The 24,210-nt window shown below is 44.6% G+C and overlaps 1 protein-coding gene and 1 pseudogene across 1 annotated transcript in view; one reads left to right on the top strand and one right to left on the bottom strand.

Annotated features, from left to right (window-relative positions):
• The first annotated feature begins 655 nt into the window (after positions 1–655).
• Positions 656–6,210, top strand: LOC146203302 (uncharacterized; annotated as a pseudogene).
• Positions 6,211–18,016: 11,806 nt separating this feature from the next.
• LOC146203301 (uncharacterized) overlaps positions 18,017–24,210 on the bottom strand; it is a 114,924-nt gene continuing 108,730 nt past the window's right edge. Inside the window, exon 7 of the mRNA XM_084602996.1 lies at positions 18,017–18,489. Coding sequence (XP_084459122.1) covers positions 18,017–18,489 — 473 coding nt within the window. The remainder of the gene's footprint in view (positions 18,490–24,210) is intronic.

The raw sequence follows: 24,210 nt of genomic DNA, 5'->3' as shown, positions 1-24,210 counted from the left end.
ACCTGAGGAAATTAGACAGTAACCGATGGGCAGCTAAAGTGTTTAAATACCTATACCTAAAAAGCGTTGACTCACAATGGAGGAAAAGAACCAGGAAACTAATCAGTACGTATGCTGGTCACAAGGACGAAGAAATAAAGAGAGTTAAGCAACAGGTGAAAAACACGAAAGGTGAAAATTGGAGAAATTCGATGGAAAAGAAGTAGAGCATGGAACCATACCGAAAGTGGAAAAGGCAGATCAGGAAGGAAGCTTTGATAACTCAAGAGGCAGTGCCCTACTTTTTGAGGCTATATCAGGGTGTCTTATAGCACGCATGCTATAAAATGAAATTTAACAAGGAAGATGACACATGTGCAGTATGTGGTAAATTCACAGAAACAATTAACCATATTATACTCAAATGTAATGGCACTCATCCGGAAGTCGACGCAGGCGCAGTCACTCTTCCTGAAGATCTGGCGTTCAGAGATACCAGTGGTCAGGTGAAAGAACCTACGGTGAAAGCTAGCAAAAAACGATTGGAAGATTGGTGGCTTCAAAGCAGAAAAATGACATATATGTAATAATGTAGAAAAAAAAATTCCATAAATAGAATGATGGTATATTTAAGCAATCTAAAATAATAATTAAGATATAGGGAGAAAAAATGAGCATGAAATCAACTGCTACCACCCCGTTTCAAAGGAGACGCTCCTAAATTCCATCCATCCATCCGCTAGACGAAGGGCGAATAATACCGAGCTGGTGCATCAGAAAAAAACGACCAGTGTGGCAGGCTTTTCAAACCGAACAGCTCGTGCAATGCGTAGGCACCGTGCACGTGTCGTTAAACTTTATCCTCTTCTTTCACACACACACACACACACACACACACACACACACACACACACACACACACACACACACACACACACACACACACACACACACACACACACACACACACACACACACACACACACACACACACACACACACACACACACACACACACACACACACACACACACACACACACACACACACACACACACACACACACACACACACACACACACACACACACACACACACACACACACACACACACACACACACACACACACACACACACACACACACACACACACACACACACACACACACACACACACACACACACACACACACACACACACACACACACACACACACACACACACACACACACACACACACACACACACACACACACACACACACACACACACACACACACACACACACACACACACACACACACACACACACACACACACACACACACACACACACACACACACACACACACACACACACACACACACACACACACACACACACACACACACACACACACACACACACACACACACACACACACACACACACACACACACACACACACACACACACACACACACACACACACACACACACACACACACACACACACACACACACACACACACACACACACACACACACACACACACACACACACACACACACACACACACACACACACACACACACACACACACACACACACACACACACACACACACACACACACACACACACACACACACACACACACACACACACACACACACACACACACACACACACACACACACACACACACACACACACACACACACACACACACACACACACACACACACACACACACACACACACACACACACACACACACACACACACACACACACACACACACACACACACACACACACACACACACACACACACACACACACACACACACACACACACACACACACACACACACACACACACACACACACACACACACACACACACACACACACACACACACACACACACACACACACACACACACACACACACACACACACACACACACACACACACACACACACACACACACACACACACACACACACACACACACACACACACACACACACACACACACACACACACACACACACACACACACACACACACACACACACACACACACACACACACACACACACACACACACACACACACACACACACACACACACACACACACACACACACACACACACACACACACACACACACACACACACACACACACACACACACACACACACACACACACACACACACACACACACACACACACACACACACACACACACACACACACACACACACACACACACACACACACACACACACACACACACACACACACACACACACACACACACACACACACACACACACACACACACACACACACACACACACACACACACACACACACACACACACACACACACACACACACACACACACACACACACACACACACACACACACACACACACACACACACACACACACACACACACACACACACACACACACACACACACACACACACACACACACACACACACACACACACACACACACACACACACACACACACACACACACACACACACACACACACACACACACACACACACACACACACACACACACACACACACACACACACACACACACACACACACACACACACACACACACACACACACACACACACACACACACACACACACACACACACACACACACACACACACACACACACACACACACACACACACACACACACACACACACACACACACACACACACACACACACACACACACACACACACACACACACACACACACACACACACACACACACACACACACACACACACACACACACACACACACACACACACACACACACACACACACACACACACACACACACACACACACACACACACACACACACACACACACACACACACACACACACACACACACACACACACACATATATATATATATATATATGCTCAGTAGCTCAGTTGGAAGAGCACCGGACGCGTTATTCGGAGGTCGTGGGTTCGGTTCCCACTATCGGCACGTTGTTTTTCTTTCTACTTTGTGTTTATTTATCTTTCCCCTAAACACATTACACTACTAATTTACGTAATTATGAAGTAAAAATTAAAAAAAAGGACGAAGTACAATCCCCAATGCTTTCCTTGGCCTCGCCGACTGTCGGCTTCTTTCCTTCATGTATTATAACGAGTACCCTCATTTGCCCTTCATTTATCTACTTATATATATATATATATATATATATATATATATATATATATATATATATGTGTGTGTGTGTGTGTGTGTGTGTGTGTGTGTGTGTAAATGTTCAAAACCGAGCAGCTGTATGCCTGTACAAGCCAGGTTGCTTTACTTTTTATCCGAGAAGCCACACGGGCTTGAGACAAATGGTTAACTAAAGTTGTGCATTTTTTTTACAGTAGCTCTGCAATTTGAAGTTTCCAATCTTACGACTACGCTTGCATGATAACATGCATGATAATAATTTATCAAAGCTTTCCTTCGTGCAACCATTCTCGCTTCGAGAGACACTTTACGGCGCTGCTACTCTGCTGAGAAAACAATATGTGCTCAAAATGCGCCATCATAAATATGCACATTCATTTCTGTGCATGAGCGTTGAGACACAAATTCCACCAAAGCGCTGTACCAAATAGCACAAAAGGGCATTCGCACGTCCTGTTGTATGCCGCAAAAGAAACAAGGGTCTTATGTAAAGGTTGAATTATGTGCATTGTCGGAGTGGGGAGCAGTATAGATTGCGCTCTCCTCTTCGACACTGCCCGAGTGTGCAACTGCCTGCCTTTATTAATGCTTTAGCACTACTGGCCGTGACGAGCAATTTCAGTTATGTGCCTATATTCTTCCTGCCGTGAAGAAGCCGCAAAAAAAAAAAAAAATCCTGGAAAGAAAACTCCTTAAGAGAGGATCCGAAAACAGGAAATTTTCGCGGGAAATAAGTCAGAAGCTTCATAGCCCCTAACGCGCCGCGTTACTTCTAGTAGAAGGATAGAGGTTACCCTAATTTCAGTATGGTAGTAAGGGAGATAAAAGTGAGATCCCGTGATATGAGGCCTTGATGAGAAAAAAAAAATAACTATGAAATTTCTCGGCGGCGATCACGCGTGACAATCCTCGTAAGTTCGTTAGCAACAGCGATAGCAGCAACATTGGAGAAGTCTGGAGACTCGTTGAGAATGTGAAAAACTACCTCGTGCTCGCGCATGAAGTCATCGCGGGTCTTTCAACGAGTGAACAGCAGAGGGTGTTTGCAATGGCCAACAGAAGGCATTTGCAATTATTTGAACAATAGACAAGCATTGATTAGAGGGGTAAACTGCTCACAAATGCATTCAAACCTTGCTCTTGCAGAGTATGACCTGTTATTTTTTTCTCCAAAATTCTTAGAACCGCTCTTTAATAGTGCCCCCATGTCCATCAGTGCTGAGGCAGTGTTTTGATGCTTCGCTGCTTCTTCAGTGCTGTGGTGATGCTATGTCTAACGCTGGGCAAACCTTATACGTTCACATTCCACACACACGGGGTTGGCTCCTGAACAAATCACCTGAAAGCCCTGCTGCACATAATAAAAGAAACGAACGCAAGAATTAAACGGCTTTCGAGAGATATTTCGCCCCACTCCGGGGACTGAATGGTTAAGGCGCTTGACTACTGAACCCAATGTTCCGGGATCAAATCCCGCCGTGGCGGCCGCTTTTTGATGGAGGCGAAATGAGAGGCAATCATTGTTGTGCGATATCAGTGTACGATATCAGTGCAGTGCACTACGGCGTTTTTCATAGCTTGAGTCGTTTTGGGACGTTAAACCCTGCCAACCAAACCAAACAAAGCAAAACCATCAAAGGATCTCTTAAGAGAGCAATCGGATCCCGAAAACTATATAAAGAAAATGGGTGAGAGACGGTTGATGGACTTCGAAGGCATCAGCAGTAAGCTGGTCAATTACTCGCATGACAAACACCACGCGTTCAGCACGCTGGCGCAATTACCGGGATCTTCAGTGGTCATGGGAGCAGCCATCAAGAAAGAATGGCTAACGTTCTCGTCTTCTACGTGCTTTATTGAATTTAAAGGGGCTTATAAACTATTATAAATAAATTAACAAGCATCTAAAGCCGTCTCGGCACTCTCGAAGGAAAGGCAAATGAATTCGGCTCGATTAACTGCGACACAGTGTTGTGGTGCAGGTTCCTACGGAGCATCTCGTCTCGTAGCAAGCTGATCTGCAGGCATGCTTTGACGACTTCGAAGGAATTTTAAAACGTAAAATTAGGAAGACGCTTCAGCTTCGTCTTAAGAACAGACGCGATAACACCTTTAACACCTTTTTTCTTTTTTATTTTGAACAAGAGGTGTTTGAAATTCTCGCGCGAGGCATTCATGACCGTATAGACCCGTCAGAGTTATTTTCAGTGTGTCTCCTTTTTCGGCCCGACTCCTGGTCACGGTGACGCCTTTTTACGAAGTGAGCCTTACACGCCTTCACGTAGTGATTTGATGTCACACAGAACGCCTGATTCAAAGGAAACCTGGGCAGAAGCTGAAAAGAAAACGCTTAAAATGTTCGCGTATTCACGAAGTTTTGAAATTCTATCATCTCAACTTTAACGTGGGCTTTGTTCAGGCCCTGCTTTCCGGTCTCCTCCTGGTCAATGCTGTTAATACAGGCTGCATTGGTGGAGGTGACGGCGAGTTCGGTGGAGGTGGGTACGGCGGCGGTGGATATTTAGGTGGAGGCCTTTATGGTCTAGGTGGTGGCATCAGTGGCCATGGTGGTCATGGTAGCGGTGGCTATGGATACGGCAGCTACGGAGGTGGCGGCTCCGGAGGTGGCAGCTACGGAGATGTAGGTGGTGATGATGGGCCCACATCCAAATACTTGGTGCGCACCGTTACCAAAACGTCCGGTGGAGGTCTCGGTGGTTATGGCGGTAGCTTGGGCGGACACGCTGATGGAGGATACGGAGGTGGGGGATATGAAGGATACAGCGGTGGGTTGGGCGGTTTCAAAGGTGGTCGCTACGGCGGTGGAGCCTCTGGAGGTGCGGCCAAAGTTATCATTATCAAGGGTGGAAGAAGGACTTGGAGGAGGATTCGCAGGGGGACTTGGCAGTGATGGTCGAGGATACGGCGGTGGTGGATATGGAGGAGGTGGCTACGGGGGTGCCCACCATGGAGGCTGGAACTAATGGTAAGCTACCGATTGGGAGCCCATTCACAATATCCCAGGACGTAGATTTTCGCTTAAAGCCTGCATCTTACAGCCAGAGTGCTTTATTTGAATTGAAGAATGAGCTATGCCACTGCAGCACTCTTTAACCGCAAATTGAATAATTGAATATGATTTTCGTTAATGCCGTTCTGGCTGTAGGTTTAAATATAATTGTCTTTCTAAAAACTTATAAAGGATACTTGAGTACTTGGAGAGGGAGGCAAATTTTTGTATGCCAGCAGACATGGACCAGCAGGGAAATGGCGGCGCTACATACGACAGAGAATGTCAAGAATGACCCTTTGTTTTCAGTTCTCTTTAGCGCCGATGATGTTTTTCTGATTTGCTAAACCTCAGCAAGGTAATTCAGTTTAAGTTACTATTTTTCAACATATACACATCCGCACACAGTATAAATGTGACCGTAGTCTACAGTTATCCCATTGCTTCCACCGAAGATGCCTCGAATCCTTGCCGCTACCACAAATAAAGAAAGCGATGCGTCCCAGAAAAGCTGCTGTCGAAGAAAAGACACAGAAACCTTTTCGAGACTGCGAATATATAAGCTTTACCATTTAGTCATCATGATTAGTGTTTGTAGCCTGTTATTAGGCACCTTTTCCGAAATTATTTTCCAGGTATTCCCAAACCCCTGAAGACATGAAAGTGCGCTGAATGGGGGCACTCATTTCTGGTAGTTACCGTAATAACCTTTTCACTTTTTTCTTTGACAGAAGTAAAGAACGCTATTGTATGTGACTGAGGAAATTGTAAATGGCCGCTCAGTCGCGTGCAAGCGGTTCCTGTATTTTAAAGGCTTTACCTATATGAGTACAAAACTTCACAAATTCCCCACGTCAACTACTAGCCGAACTAAGTTAGACTGCTAAGCTAACTAGCACTCCCTGCTAGCTGTGTCTGGCTCTAAGAAAGGATTATAAGTTCATTTGCACAAAACATTTTTCTCTGAGAACATATTATTTCGAGAGCCTTTCTAAATAAACATTTATCTAACGCTATTACGCATTGATGGTGAGTGGCTTGCATTTTTTTGCTCATAACTTCTTTTAAACTTAACGTCACAGGCGAAATACTGCGAGGTCGAAAGTTACCCGTGATGAATCTTTTTTTTTTGTTTCCTACCAATTGGTACTAGTTGCTTTCTTTCAACCTCGCCCCCGGTTTATGTTTCCGTTCTCGCACTTAACAGCTTTCAGCGAGAAATCACCACGAAGTATTTTGCTTCTGTAGTTTTGGTGATTCGTGCTCTGCAGGCAAACTGACATCTCCTTTTTTATTTCTCCTTGCCATTCACAGCCCCGAGCTTGAAGTCACTATGCAACAGCCACTCCAGTCATAGCATTTCCCATCTGACGGCTGTAACAGCTGCCATTTCGACGTAACTGGCGCAGACCGGGCCCAAAACCCACTTCGAACATTGCTTGGTCGTCAAGTTGGTTTTTTTCTCTTTTGTTGTTGCTAGTTATTGTTGACGATCCGAAGCCCAATCATCATTGCGGCGTTGTATAGCTCATATTTTTAATGGGCATCTTTCTGTGCATAAAAAAATTGCATTTGGCGATTAGGTAGTTATTACGCGACTAAAATGAGATGTCATAAGCTGCTGAATTTTCTGGTGCCGAATGTACAGAGATCCGTCACTTTTATATAAGTTGAATAAACAAAATTACAAAGATGACCTTCACAACGCGTCTTTTCTCGACATTTGTTCGATATATATTTAGTATACTACAGCTATCAAACTTAAGAGGCTAATGCAGTCTAGGCAGATAAGCATACTAGCTTGTACAACATGCTTAAGTATTGGAGAAAAGCAGGCAATATATGTTAGGTATATATGGCATGCAAGGTGTTACAAGCTCGTTGAGGGGACTTCGGCACATGAAAAGTGTCTTTGGATCAACAGTAGCAAGAGGCTAATTTCGGAACATTGCTAAAAGTTTTATTGACTTTGACAAATCTTTATGATTTGTCAATTTTCCGCTCTTACATATGATCTGACAAACAGAATTCTTCAATCTGGCTATAGATTAGATGTCAGCGTGGAGCGCTGCCTTGTTCACATCCGATTGTTATCTCTCAGTGGCTTCTACAAAAAGGCGAAGAGGGGAGTTACGCGGAGTGTAAAGTGCATTGTTTTTAATGAACGATAAGTTCATAAGCACATGGTAGAGCGAAGATGGTTGATGTTCGCGGAATAAGCGTCGTAGCGCTTTGTAAGAAAAGTATTATACATGAGGAAATACCTTTATTTAACATCATTACGGATGGTAGAGTGGCACCCTAAAAGCCTGGGACATGGTTTGAGAGAGAGAGAGAGAGATACGCCTTTAGATATAGGTAAAGCGGCAGCAACAGAGCATGGGTGGAAACAAGAAAAACAGGACAAAACCAAGCGAATTATCGTACATAGTTAAACATTATCAAAAAAGAAAATCTCTTGCAAGCAACTGCATAAGTGATGACGGCAAAAACATAAAAGAATGGAAACGCAAAAAAATGCAGAACAAATCCTTGAATAAAGGAGAGAGTAAATAAAACTGTACTTATAGGGAGAAGTTATGGGCCAGTGGATTCGACATAGTTGTGGGAGAAATAGGGACCCCGACACAAACACAATACCGCTCATCCTGTCCACTCTCGTCTTCGTCCTGTTAGTATCGCGGTCCCTATTTACCCCACAACTTGTATTCATTACTTCAAATAAGAAGTTCGCGAAGTTCGCAATTCGCGATTTTACATGTTGAGTAAGAAAAACTTTTAGGCTGTAAGTTTACTAGTCGTCATGCAAGGTGTAATGATTTTTCCCCCATATTTCATGATTTTTACATAACACAAAAATTATAAGGTGCACTAACTGTTAAACGTCCAATGATGCGAAGAGAGGTAATGTATGAGCATCAAACGGAACATTCGCAATGATACGAGCAGCTTTCGTTAGTATTTTCTAAAACCTCTTTATTTGACCATGTTGCTATGACCCACACCAAGTGACAGTAGGAAATTTTTGATAGGAATACAGAATTATAAACAATAAGCCTGACACTGAGAGCTAGCTAGGTAATTAAACACATACTTTGCATAACATGCCTATGCATCCAAGATTTTTGGCAACGTCATGGAAGTGTAGATTCCGAGGCAAGTTACAAGGGAGAATGATTTGTAGATACTTTACTGAGGAACAAATTTTATTGCGTATGAAACCAAGTCAGTGTATGGGTACAGCAAGTAGTGTAATAAGACACCTTGTTGACTGTCTGTAGAAATATCTAAGAAAGTTTTTTCAACGCTGGGAACGTTTTATTTGTGGATGAACAGATTTAATCACTGGCACGCATAAGATGAAATGAGCCGGAAGCTTGAGTGTGAACAATATTTTGAACATCGGGAACAAAATGGTGTCTTTATTGAGGACAACCAAATGCACGTTCACGATACTGTTGACATGCTGCACTGATGCAGTACACCAGTGCCAGGGGAAGATTCAGAAGGGTGGGGGGGGGGGGAATAGGCAGGAGAGGAGGGAGAAGGCCATTCCTATTTGAAACGGCTATTCCTTTGAATGTTCATTGCGCGCTGCAAAATTTACCATGTAGTTTGGTTACATTTCGGTAAAAAAAAAAAAGGAAGATATACAACCTCCTCACAGAGGCAGATATACACATCACAATGTGTCTTCTGTGACAGCAATAGAGTTCGCAGGAGCATATGAACAATTTACAGTTAGGATATTTTTTTGTATTTTGTCCTTTTTTTACAGTCTCCTAAAAATCAACTGGAACCCTATGGCTGCTTATTACAGACCAACGCTGAATTACTATTATTGTCTAGTTGGTTAGCTAAACGTCTGGTGACGTGTCTCATGGACGTCATCAGAGTCAGGGATGAGCCTATTCCGAACTTTACGATGAGTACTATAGGCGAAGCCACAGAGTACCAAAAGTAGATGGGGCCCTGCATAGTTACGGTTAGTTTTAATTCGAAGTCGTGGGACATATGCTTTTGTCTGTGATAGTTCGCCATAACACCTCCGGGCATGACAAAGCACCAGCGTGGGGCAGTTTCCTTGGGGCCACATAGGGGTTCCCACTTCTCAAGTAACGTGATGACGGTAGTGCTTCGTAAATAAACAAAATATGCACGCTCTTGAACCGACCATGTTTTATTTGGAAGCAAATGTAATATTCATTGAGGCTAATACCTTTTTCAGTTCCCGTACAGCGGTTTTGCCTGAACAGGGCAGATCTATCGAGGTTAAAATTTTTTTCTTCTTTGTTTTCACTTACACTGCGTCAACGAACGAGGCCAAATACAAGCAGCGTTTCTGAGATGAACAAACGAGTACATAACTAGTATTACAGAAACAAGCGAAAATGCAAGGATAAAGTTCTTCAGAATTGATATAGAAGCTGCACGGCTACCCACTGCCCTTGCCAAGACACGCCATAAGATGTGAAGACGGACAGGAACGATGGCGCTTAATTATTAAAACAACCTCATCCGGAGTAAAAAATATCTAAGTATAGATGTGATTTTCGAAGGCGATCCGTAGCTACGTCAGTAAAGTCATAGACAAAATCTTCGGTTTGTGGATTGGCCGAAAAAATATTGCATGTTTGCATCTCCAACCATGCAGTGGGTACCTTTCCAAAACCGGAAACACGCACAGGGGCGGATTTATGTATCACCCATTTGAAGTGTGCATTTACGTTTTCGCCGAAAAGATGCGAGATCTGCATGATGTCTTGATCAAAATTTGTCGCTTGGCCAAATAGGAGGCCAACCTCCTCACACCCTACCCCGTTCAGAAGTCGTCCAGTCAGTGAGTGCCATTGTTGTTGTCTAGCAAGTAAGACTATGCGTAAACTAAAATTTCCGTGCATTGTTTTTTAGGCTTAATTGCAATCTAACTGAGCTCAGCATCGATTCGTATATGTGAAGGAAGCTTGTACTAGCAAGTCGAAGCTGTCCAAAGCAAAGTTTGTTAAAAGCCCTCCAAAGCGCCAGGGAGGATTTTGCTAAATGCGGCAGGCTATGCGGCAGGCTACGGATACTGTACTATCATCGGTACTACTCTCACTGGACTGGCAGTGTACCTTTTCGAATGAGGTAACTTACTCACTAGTGCCAATAAGCAGCATCGGTGAGTCTGACGAGGTGACACGGGGTTCGCTGCATAAAGTTCCCGCTAATTTTACATCGCGCAAAAGGAATGTATACAACAGTTGCATCTTACCTCTACTCACCTATAGGGCTGAAACGTGGAGGTTAACGAAGATGGTTGCACATAAGTTGAGGAATCATTGGATTCCGCGAGAAGGAAAGCGTAGCAGTGAGCAGCAGAAATTTAAGCGGGCGGACGAGTATGGTAGAGACCTTATTCCTGCGGTGGGTATAGTCCGGCTGATGGTGATGATGATGATGAATTTTACATAGCAGTTTTCGATGGGATTTCACATAAGCAAACTGTGCCTTGACGGCCCGATCTCGGAGTTCATATCTCAAATCTAGCTCTCACCCTTCTGCTGGAATGTGATATGATTCCGGTTTATTCTTTGCTGTCAGCAATAGCGAAAGGCAAATTTCCTATTCATTTGTTTATTGCAAGTACCTGCGGCGCACGTTGGGCATTATCGTAGGGAGGTTAATTACAAACACAAAACTTCAAAAAGAAATGAGCTCGAACGGCAGTGGCAATCTAGTTGTACTGAAGAGGGGTTTATGGGTAAATCCGGTGGACTGGAGATGGCAACCGGTGGCATAAGGCGATTGGGTTACGAAGCATAAGATCGGCTCCGACAAATGCATCTGGAGCTTAAAGTGTCCCAGACAGGTGATCGCGGAAGAATTGCAAAACCTTCATCATCTTTTTGTCGGCACAGTATCATCATTTTTTTAAATACGACAACATCCCAATAAATTTGTCTCATAATTAAGCTGATTGACAACACATTTAGTACCAAGCGGGAAATGTCTAAATAGAACTTAGGTTGCACATGCATATAACATTAAACCGGAACGGTCGTGTAATAGATTCACATGAAGTTTTCTATGGCAGATAGAAAATTGGATGCGCACACTACTTCATCCAGTAGCACATTTCATCCTGCAATAGCTCGCAGACAGGACTAAAACTTAAACACATTTATACGACTTCGGTATGGCCTAACCTTTTTGGAATTGTCTCGTCTCTGAGAGTAATCATGAGGCTGTTTTAAAATATATGCCCTCGCCGATTCCTGGTGTTTGTCATTGCTGATACCGTGTAAAAGCTTTAACCTGAATATTTTCCTTCGTCTGGGCAGCAACCTACAACTTGACGATCCTATAGTGCACTCTTTTCTTGTCGCCATCTCCTAATAGACATCAATGTCCTCTTTTAACAACTGTAGCTAAAACTCCACATGTAACAATCAGCGCCATACCGCAGAACTGTCACCAGCTTCTCGCTCTTTCACATGATCACTTGTTACGCGATAGCGTATTCAGCTCGTTCGGACGAAAGTGCCTCGCCGTTTCCATAATATATAGAACTGAGAAAAACGTGCTGGAGAAAATAGGCAGATGATTTCGTATAAAATCTCGGATGCAACCGTTCTTTGTGCAGCGTTCAGGGTGGTGTCATACCGTTTCGCTTCCCATTTACCATGCACCTGCTAACCAAGTTGCAGGCTGGTTTTCGGTAGTGATTCTAACATTCATTTGTATGCCGCTAATTGTACTACGTGTCGATGTCCATCGAGAAGTGAGGCAAATACTGCGCCTTTCCGGGTTTCACCAAAAGCCAGACTAATCAAAGGCAGTTAACGTTTTGCCAAACTCTGTGCCCCTCGGTCAATTCCGAAAATTACAGAATGAAAACTGGAGGTAAAAGGCGCAGTCGCATCTACTCTTAAGGAAAAGTTTAAGCGCCCTCCTCATTTTTGGTTGCAATATTAGCTCAAGTAGCAAATATTAGAAAATCTTTTCTATTTGTATTTGAATCCATTTCTTTCACCATTCGAAGTGATTTGGTTTTAGCTTGACAGTGCATATTTGATCCGCTTTTCATGTTCGATTAATTTAGGAAAAACACTATTTGCACGCCCCTGCTATTGTTCCATGATAGGTTGCAGCATCCAAACGAGACATGGTTGACGAAGGGCTGCTTATGGAGAGCTCCAGATTCAGTTCCCACCTGGGGCCCTTTATAGGGCACTCACATGGAAGAACAAACGGGCGTATTTTAATTTACGCCGCTAAGGAAATGTGGTCACCACTGTGGCCGGATTCGATGTCGCGACGTTGGCTCGGGACGTGAACCCGATACGCCTTGCGCCAACTAAGCGAGCTTTGAGGCAGAGATAGTGTTTGTCTGCTGAAAGCGTCGCAACATTTGAGTATACTATAGTTCCTCTCTTTATGCACTGGAGTGTAAATCTACGAGTTTTAGACGGCTGTTGCCTGGCGCGTGTGGCTGATTTGCGAGCGTGACAAGCGAGTATACTTTCCGCCGTCGCCATGAGCTGGTAGGCTCCACGTGAACGGAAGAAGTAACGAGCTCTGTTCTATAGTTTGCAATGCTTGAAAGGAGATTCTCATTGGCTTTTCCGCCTAGGACGGCTTGGTTGCTATGACCGCGTACTGAGTGGGCGGGCTGAATGATTTGATGCTCCATTTGGACATGTTAGGTTAAAACAAAACACCTTTTGTGTTATATTGCGGTAGCTCAGGGAATTTTTTTCAGTGGCAGTCATGATCACATTAGGCTTTCTTTGACACAGAAAATGCCCGTATTCCTTTACAACCGCAGAATTATTTAACTTACACTGATATTTACCGAACTGTGAAACTATTTTATTTGTTTTTTTTTCTGAAATTTGTTTATTTTAATGCAGGTAAAGCTGTTTAACGGACGATGCGGAACAAAAAGATATTAAATAACAACCAAGTAAATACTTGCTACATTATTGCACCATTTCCTAGTCTGCAGATGGGAGACAACCCACAATTCCTCTTTCAACAAAAAAGGCAGGTAAATATTTGTTTGTGCCCAAATGTCTCGTACCTTTCGAAGATACACTCGAGGCTTAAAAGGCGTATGTTTCAGGTCAGTTTCTTTACCATCTGCCGCCCGTTCAGTAGCTTATTTAATCGCTGTGTTGCATAGCCATGTTAGCATTGGTTTCTAGCAGCTGCATTTTCGCAAGCATTTAGTTACACAATGGCACGGCACAAAAAAGCATATATAAGAATAAGACTCCTTTAACACTTTTGCGCCGAATTCGGCAAATTATGTTCTTCGCAATTTTAGGAGGTGACGTTTAGCTCCTGTAAAAGAACCATGCTCTATCAAGTGTCCATGGTGAGAAGCGGCAGTGCAGCTCAGCATCATATTGTACGTGGTGTTTTCAGCAATTGTTTTCCGCGTCATTTTAATGCGCATCTCGGATGAAAATTGTGTGAAGGTACGAATGAATTTTATTTCCGTTCTTTCAAAATCACTGCTCCCCTTTCAGCTCAACAAGGCATGTATTTCCTTAATCACTTCCCCGCCATTGGTTCTAGACATATTGCATCGCTGTGTTAAGTGTTATTTACTCATAATTAGCGAATTTCTACCTTTTCATAAAAGACAAAATGGGAAGGTCTGAACGTTATATTCTTCAGTTGTCATATTCTGTCAGCTATTACTAGGTGCTTTATAATTAGTATAGCACTACTTCTGTCCCTCATCACACATACTTTGCCTCTGTTTATCACTAAAGAGGTAAGAAGCACGGACATAAATAATCTTGTGTTTTGACCATACTCGTAACCAATTTTTGACATTTTCAGAGAGGTTATATAGTCTTTAAATGCTTAGTCATTGCTATAGGGCTGGTCCGAATAGTAAAAATACTGCCCGCAAGCCGAAAAGTCGCGAAGCTACTGGATGGATGGCCCCACTGCCATAAACGTTGAAACTCCGCCTGTGCCTGGTTCAAACATATCTCCGCAGACCCGGTGTACTGCCAGGTGCGAGCTGCGATCCGTGCTATGCTGCCCGCGCGCAAGATGCTAGCCACTAGCGGAGGTTCACATATAAGTTTGAGTTGTTTATGGTGGCGTTGCAAATCGACGTAGTGTGGTGAAAGGGCTGTGTGAATTATAGGGAGCTAGAACTCAATGTCATAGAAAAAAAATGGAGCACGACGGCGCATGTTTCGATGGAAGGTCTTGCTCGTATAACTGAAGCTGAAATTTAGTGGAACACGCATGTGTCGCTAAGGCAGTGGCTTGAAGTTATTCCCAAAGTGCACAGAGTGTGGCCCATAATCATGCGACTACGGTGTCGGTTGAAAATGCAAAGATATGGCATCTGACAGGCGGCGTAAGCTTGATTCAGGGCAACGCTTGGCCCACACCACGCATACGATCGCCTTGCGCCTGGAAAAAATCAAGAAAAGATTTTTGAAGAAATCCCCTTACAGCACGGACCTAGAACACAATGATTCACATTTTTGTTTATCTTGGAAACATACTGTGAGAAAACGGTTGGCCAATAACAGTGGGTTTACACAAAACACTATAACATAGTTTCTATTGCAGGCGGGATACTTCTATGACCGCAATATGGAAATGTTGGTTTCCAGACAGTACAATAGTTTGCATAATGGAAAGAACCATTTTAAGAATTGTAAGATATATTACGACCCATTTCGAGTAAATTAGCGTCAAATAAGAATTATCTGTACGACGTGCCGGCCTCGTATCTTCACATCCCGTACGCGCCTCGTAGTTAGCTATTGCACAGCGGGCTGTGACCAAGTGAAGCGGCAAAATGAGTCAGTATACTCTTATTGGCGTAAAGCGCTTGCCGTTTTAATCATGTTCCATCGCTTCGCATTGCCACAACCGATCGTAATGTATGGCCGTTTTCTTTATGCTCGAGTCATACCGTTAGAGAAATGACCGGGCGTTCATAATAAATAAAATTTCCACTAATGGTCATGTCCAAGACCTTTGGTGATCGCTTCCAGGAAACCTCAGCCCTACGTCCAATATCTGGTGGTGCCTCCAGGAGCCGCCGCGACTGCAGGAAGCTCAGCTTAGTCACTTCTCGACCGCGAACGAGAGAGAACCCCAGTGTCCGAGACCGCCTTCATGGCGCATCGCGGCCCTGTTCCGGGTACGATCTTCGCCTTCCTTTGCCTCGAATAAAAAACAGGAAGCGGTGGTGCTCTCCGGATGCTTCGGATGGATGATGATTGGATGATGTGTTGTTTGACCTTTGGTTGTGGCACCTTCGGGTGCCGAGTGTCATTCCTGTCTGCTAACGGCCAACGGTCTACGTTACAGATGCGCAGCTGATATTTTCGGGAATCTAAAAGCTTATAGAGATTTTAATTACGGTAGCCTTTAAACCTTTTTATGAATAAAAAGCCTAGCTCTAATAGGTAAAATAATAACTATTCTTTATTAGCACACCAGCCTGCTTTAGTTTGCAAGTCTTAGCTGTATCTTAGTTCCCATCCCTGCTGATATCATCATGCCGAATAAGGCCCTCTTCTAGCTCAAAAAACCTATTGTGAAAAATTCCTGACACTCTAAGGTGAAGGGATTCGGTTAACGCACATGAGGTTCATCCAATCGTCTTTAATTTCAGCTGCTTTCCAATTCATCCACATTATACATTTTCTTTTTTATTGGGTGAGACTGTTCTCTCCCTAATTTCTTGGCAAGTACTGGCGTGCAGGGATCTGATGTTTTCGGGACATGAACAATGCAGCGCTTCAGGAAATCTAGCATGCGCTGAATTCAAGGCTTAATGGTACCCAGGCGAGTTGGACTGACACGAAGCCAAATTTAAAAATACAGATACACACTAAGGCAACAACATACGCAAAAGTCTCGTAGCCACCAATATTTTACCATTTCTTTTATTCAACACATATAACAATCATACACATCTCAACATGTGGCTCCATGCAATTCAACAGGTAAGGCTTTCACCCTTTAGTCGGGTGAAAATTCTGCTGTGTCTTCTGTTAAATTTAATATGCTGAAGCAGCTGCACAGTTAATATAAGTGGTAAAACCCGTTAACGATGACTGGGAGTGGGCACATCAACAACAAAGAGTAACAACAAAAACAACGCGATGGACGCTTCAAGCTGGCGGTGACCGCGAGGTGTGTCTCACTCCGCGTTCGTAGTGGCCGGCCTTACCACAGTTTTTTGGACAACGCGAAGGCCCGGATGGCTTTTCCTTTATAGCTTCTCGTTGATAGCTGTGAAATGCGAGAAGAGTACAGTCGCATGAGTGGGTTGGGAGGACAAAGGTTGTGAAAGTCGGAGGCACGAAAATCAGTGCGGACCAATTTACTAAATAATGGAAAATTATAATACAACAGTTGTTAAATAGGTGTAAAAATATTGCAATTTATTATGTTCAGTAGCTCCCCAAAATTCCTATTTTCAGATTTATTGAGCCTTATATCAAGCACAGCATCTTTCAAAACCACCAGTTCCTGGTGTGAGAGTTTGTGAAAGCTAAAATAAACAGGGTATTTCTAACCGAGCGAATGGTATTAAGAATCAGTAGTGCCAGCATAATGAGTAAAGGCTTCTCTTTAAGACGCAGCGAGTAGGCTTGCAGGTGGTAGTTAATGCATTCATTGTATCCTAAATCTGCAATGAGGCATCAGTTTTGAAAAGTGGGTGAGAGGTATACGATAAAGTTTCCAGTTTCGCTCATAAAGCCGCGAAGTTTTTCAATGAACCGATTCTTTACACTTACCGCCTAATTCCAGCCTCCGTGGTGGCCGCCGCCATATCCGCCACCACCGTAACCGCCACCACCGTATCCACCGCCACCGTAGCTGACTCCTCCAAGTCCTCCGTAGCCACCGAGGCCCCCTCCAAGACCTCCTCCGAGTCCTCCACCGCTTCCACTCTTGATGATGATCACCTTGGCGGCCCCACCAGTGGCTCCACCACCGTATCCGCCCCCTCCGTAACCTCCCAAGCCGCCGCCGTACCCGCCGCCGCCGAATCCACCCCCGCCATATCCACCATGTCCTCCACCTCCGTAGCCGCCGCCTCCACCTCCTAAGCCACCGCCGTATCCTCCGAGGCCTCCTCCAAGCCCGCCTCCACCGGACGACTTGCTAACCGTGCGAACCAGGTAAGAGTACGAGATACCCCCTCCTCCGTAGCCTCCACCACCGAGGCCTCCACCGCCGTGGCCTCCGCCGCCGTAGCCTCCTCCGCCATCTCCGTAGCCGCCACCTCCGTAGCCGCCTCCGCCATGGCCGCCGAAGCCACCACTCAAGCCACCAAGACCACCACCTCCATATCCACCGCCACCGTATCCACCTCCTCCGAGTCCACCGCCACCTCCGCCAAGGAAGCCGGCCTTGACAGCGTTGGCTAGCAGGAGACCGCAAAACAGTGCCTGCGCCAGTGAAGTTTACTGTATTGCAGCGCTGCAGCACGCTACCATTTCTACAAATGATTTTGCGACAGATGTAGCGGTGTTTCCAAGAACCTCGGCTTTATACAAATAATATGGTTATGACGTGAGTTCGTACTTGGGAAACTGGTTTTTTGTTATGTGCGTAAGTACACGTACAGGTGACAGTAAATGAAGCAATCTGTTATGTTCCAAGCACGATGACTGCTGTTGAAGCTGAAGGCAATGAACTTTGAGAGTCCGCTAGAAACAACCCTTGACACCATCAACGGCCTGCACATTTTTCCATACCGAATTTTCTTTAGGTAGCACAATATTTTTATTGTAGTCACAGATTCTGGTCGGTTCCCTCTTATTCCATTTGTGCGTATCCGCTTATTCAGTGCAAAATAAATGGCGAGAATACCATAAACCTTTGAGCCGAACATCATGGAGGTGCTGGACTGCAGGCTTGTCCTTGGCCAAGGCACAAAACGTATTGCACATTAACTAGAAGCTGCGAAAATAAGCAGCACATATGGTCATATATATGCTGCTTATTATGCATTGCCTTGCTCTTCAGGCAACACATTATATTTATTTATACTGTGGTGACCTCTTCATTGGGATTGCGCAATCTTCACCGAAATACAGGATGTATGAAAAAGTAATTTTGTTCTTTGAGGGCTGTTCGTTAACTTTCCTGGTGCAACCGAAGAGCAGACATGCACAATACCAATTAATCTCTTCACTACCGCCTGTTAACGCACTTGGTACTTCATCACGAAATGCATCACTGTACACAAAGTCGCAGGACATCTGTTCGAAAGTTCAAAAATTGATTGTCCGATTTAGGTGGATGAATAACGCTGTTCAACTTTTGCTATTCTCCCGTTGAAGATATGCTCTCCTCCAAGTTCAAAACAGGCTACGTTCATAGCTGTTTATGAAACGGCACAGACATGCGCTATAGCTACTGCTTTCCGAGTAACTGTAGGATCTTGGCACTCAAGATTGCCTTGCGCCGATTTTATGGCAGCATACTCCCCTTTTGTGTGTCCTCTTCCAGCATGCTTGGCGCTCCGGCTCTTAAGAAGTGCCGAGCCTCGTGCGCATAACTTGCGCCTGACTAAAAAATCACATCCCAGCGCAGTTGGACCAACGTACGCGACTAGGTGGCGCCTCTCGAGAAGCAGGCGCTCGGCTTTCCTCGTCCGGCGCTCAGTCCCGAACTCACCGTGGACTTCATGTTGCTCCTGGTTGTTCCTTGCTTAGAGAGCAAGCCGCGTTATGCCCTGCGACCGAGCCACCGGGTCCTTTTATTCTGCCGGAAAGCGCCTCTTCTGGAGGGCAAGGACAGATAGTGCGAGGAGGGGCGCAGGACAATGCGCCTCTCTCTTTGAAATAGAGCGCAGGTAGCAAGACCCAAAGCGACACGCAACAGCAGGAGAGCAGCATCATCAGAGGAAGCGGAACAAGACGGCCTCGGCGAGCGCAGGGCCTCCTCGCAGGACCTGTCTGCGGAGCGGAGCTACTCCGCACGGGGTTTGTGCTATCCAAAAACGGCTCAGTCGTTAGCTTCGCTTTCTGCTTGTTTTCAAAGAGGATGCTGGTACTGGCTGGAAAGTGAAGAGAAATCAGCTGAGGTGAGGCCTGGATTGACATGTGAACACTGAGCGTAAGCAAGAAGTGGGAAAGTTAGCGCTGTAGAATGCGATGTGCAATCCTCATTATCTAGAGCGGCAGCTGCTCGGCTCACGTCCCATGGTAATGGCAAGAGGAGGCTGGGTTGCGGCGCCCTGTGGGAGTACGATTATGACGAGGAACAATAAACATATCGGTGATTCTGATGGCGGTTCGCATCCTTGTATAGTTCATATTTATCGGGATCCTTTCGTGGGTAGTGAGCTGGAACAGAGCGACTTCTGTGCCGCCTTCGCACACATGCTTTACATTTTACATTTAATGAGCTTGCTCAATCGTTTTTCAGCTGAGATCAAAATTGTGTGCCCTAGTGCTATATGTACTTTTTAACCTTCAGGAACAGCGCTTGGGATATGGTAGGCGCAACTCTAACGCGGAAAAAAGAGAAAACCACAAAATTATAGGAGCATTTTTAAAACTGCGCTCATTTAGCAAAAGCAACGTTCTCGCTGATCGTTGGAAGGCCGTAGGTCAGAAGACAGGAAGGCTCTTTTCGCGAAGCCAATCGTCGTTTTGTTTTTAAACAAATTGCGCAGTTCTTGAATGTTTCCAAGTCTATCTTTTCAAAAAAAGGCTCCATCTTTCGTAATGGAGGGCAGATAGATGTAAGCAAGAAATGAGTTTTTTACAGGCGTACCAAATTAGACAGCGCTGGATGGCGTCATGTGACCTGTGCTGTATAGTATCGGTCGACGCGTGCATTCTGCCTCAACAGAAGCTTGCTCGGCTTTGTCTGCTCGCTCGTGATGGGCGCCATTTGCGCATGCGCCGCTTTTAGAGGTTAGAACGTAGATTCGGCGCCGCGCGCTCACTTCGCCCATGACAGCATAATATAAAGATACTTGTTCACTGTAATAGAAGAGACATCTGGGCGAGTTGGCATGATGACATGATGAAAAAGCAGCGCTACAGACTTGGACGGAGGTGAAGAAGAAACAGGACGGGCGCTGAACTCGCAACTGAGGTTTATTGAAAAAACTCAGTATATATAACCCAGCCAAGCAGCACCAAACCGCACATTAAACAAAAAAACCAAATCAAGATGACCCCACATACACACCACGTTCAAGAAACTCAACCTCATTATCTGTTAAAGCGATTGACGGTTCACTAACACATTTTTCACCCAATCTAATGATATGCCTATATCATTATATATATATATATATATATATATATATATATATATATATATATATATATATATATATATATATATATATATATATATATATATATATATATATATATAAAAATGTTCGAATACGAGCAACTGTATGCCTGTGCAAGACCAGAAAAGGCCAGGCCTTTTATCCGACTAGGGGGACAAACCACAAAAAGGGAAGAGGACGTTCAAAATGTTCAAAACCGAGCAGCTGTATGCCTGTGCAAGGCCAGATTGCTTTCCTTTTCTCCGACAAGCCACAAGGGCTCTTGCGACAAATGGTAAACTATAGATTATAGATGTGCATTTTTTTTACAGTAGCTCTTCAATTTCAAGTTTCCAATCTTATGGCATTGCTTGCACGGTAACATGCCTGATAACATGCATGATAATAATTTATCAAAGCTTTCCTTCGTGCAACCATTCTCGCTTCGAGAGACACTTTACGGCGCTGCTACTCTGCTGAGAAAATATGGGCTCAAAATGCGCCATCATAAATATCCACATTTATTTCTGTCCATGAGCGTTGAGATAGAAATTCCTCCATAGCGCTGTACCAAATAGCACAAAAGGGCATTCGCACATCTTGTTGTATGTCGCAAAAGAAACAAGGGTCTTATGTAAAGGTTGGATTAAGTGCATGGTTGGAGTGGGGAGCAGTATAGATCGCGCTCTCCTCTTCGACACTGCCCGAGTGTGCAACTGCCTGTCTTTATTAATGCGATAGCGCTACTGGCCGTGACGAGCAATTTCAGTTATGTGCCTGTATTCTTCCTGCCGTGAAGAAGCCGCAAAAAAAAATCCTGGAAAGAAAACTCCTTAGGAGAGGATCCAAAAACAGGAATTTCTTGTGGGAAATGGGTCCGAACCTTCATAGCCCCTAAGCGCCCCGTTACTAGAAGGATACAGGTTAACCTAATTTCAGTGTGGTAGTGAGTGAGATAAAGTTGAGATCCCATGATGCGAGGCCTTGATGAGATAAAAGAAAATAACTACAAAATTGCTCGGTGACGATCACGCGCGACAGTCCTAGTAAGTTCCATTAGCAACAGCGACAGTAGCAGCATTGGAGGAGGGCGCAGACTCATTGAGAATGTGGAAAGCTACCTCGTGCTGGCACATAAAATCTTCCCGGTCTTTCAACGATTGAACAAAAGAAGGTGTTTGCAATGGCCAACAGAAGGCGTTTGCAAGTATTTGAAAAATAGCCAAGCAGTCATTAGAGGGGTAAACTGCTCGCAAATACATTCAAACGTTGGTCTTGCAGAGTATGACGTTATTTTTTCTCCAGAAGTCTTAGACCCTCTCTTTAATAGTGTTCCCATGTCCAGCAGTTCTCTGGCAGTGTTTTGATGCTTCGCTGCTTCTGCAGTGCTGTGGCGATGTTAAGTATAACCATGGGCAAACCTTATACCTTTAAATTCTACACACACGGGGTCGGCTCCTGAACAAACCCACCTGAAAGCCCAGCTGCACATAATAAAAGAAACGAACGGAGTAATTAAACGGCTTTAGAGATATATTTCGCCCCATCCCGCTGACTGAGTGGTTAAGGCGCTTGACTACTGAACCCAATGTTCCGTGGCGACCGCTTTGCGATGGAGGCGGAAAGCGAGACGCTCATTGCTGTGCGATATCAGTGCACGTTAAAAACCCCAGCTGATGAAAGTTTTTGGAGCCCTTCACTATGGCGTCTTTCAGATCTTGAGTCGTTTTGGGACGTTAAACCTTGCCAACCAAACCAAACCAAACAAAACCGTCAAAAGAACTCTTAAGAGGGCAATCGGACCTCAAAAGCTATATGAAGAAAATGGGTGAGAAACGGTTGATGTACTCCGAAGGCATCGGCAGTAAGCTGGTCAATTACTCGCATGACAAGCAGCTTGCGTTCAGCACGCTGACGCAATTTTCGGCATCGTCAGTGGTCATCGGAGCAGCCATCAAGAAAGAATTGCTAACGTTCTCGTCTTCTACGTGCCTTAATGAATTTAAAGGGGCTTATAAACTATTATAAATAATTAATAAGCATCTAAAACCGTCTCGGCACTCTCGAAGGAAAGACAAATGAATTCGGCTCGATGAACTACGACACAAAGCTGTGGTGCAGGTTCCTATGGAGCATCTCGTCTCGTAGCAAGCTGATCTGCAAGCATCCTTAGACGACTTCGAAGGAATTTTAAAACGTAAAATTAGGAAGACGCTTCAGCTTCGTCTTAAGGACAGGCGCGATAACACCTTTAATGCCTTTTTTTTTTAATTTTTGAACAAGAGGTGTTTGAAATTTTCGCGCGAGGCATTCATAACCGTATAGACCCGTCAGAGTTATTTTCAATGTGTCTCCGTTTTCGGCCCGACTGCTGGTCACGGTGACGCCTTTTTACGAAGTGAGCTTTACACGCTTCACGTAGTGATTTGATGTCACACAGAACGCCTGATTCAAAGGAAACCGGGGCAGAAGCTGAAAAGAAAACGCTTTAAAACGTTCGCGTAATCACGAAATTTTGAAATTCTGCCATCTCAACTTGAGCACGCGTTTTGTTCAGGCTCGTTGCGTAATGAGAGAACACCTAAGTGCTTATCAGGTTTTATTGGTCTAAAACGTAAGAACGATAATGGGGGAGGGAGGAGAGGACACTTAAGCTTTGCCTTTAAGGGTATGACGCTGCAGCGTTGA

The sequence above is a fragment of the Amblyomma maculatum genome, chromosome 1, assembly GCF_055883805.1.
Source record: "Amblyomma maculatum isolate TAMU_Amacu chromosome 1, ASM5588380v1, whole genome shotgun sequence".
Lineage (NCBI taxonomy): Eukaryota > Metazoa > Arthropoda > Arachnida > Ixodida > Ixodidae > Amblyomma > Amblyomma maculatum.
Note: the sequence above shows the minus strand (reverse complement) of the source record. Positions and strands in the feature narration are given on the sequence as shown.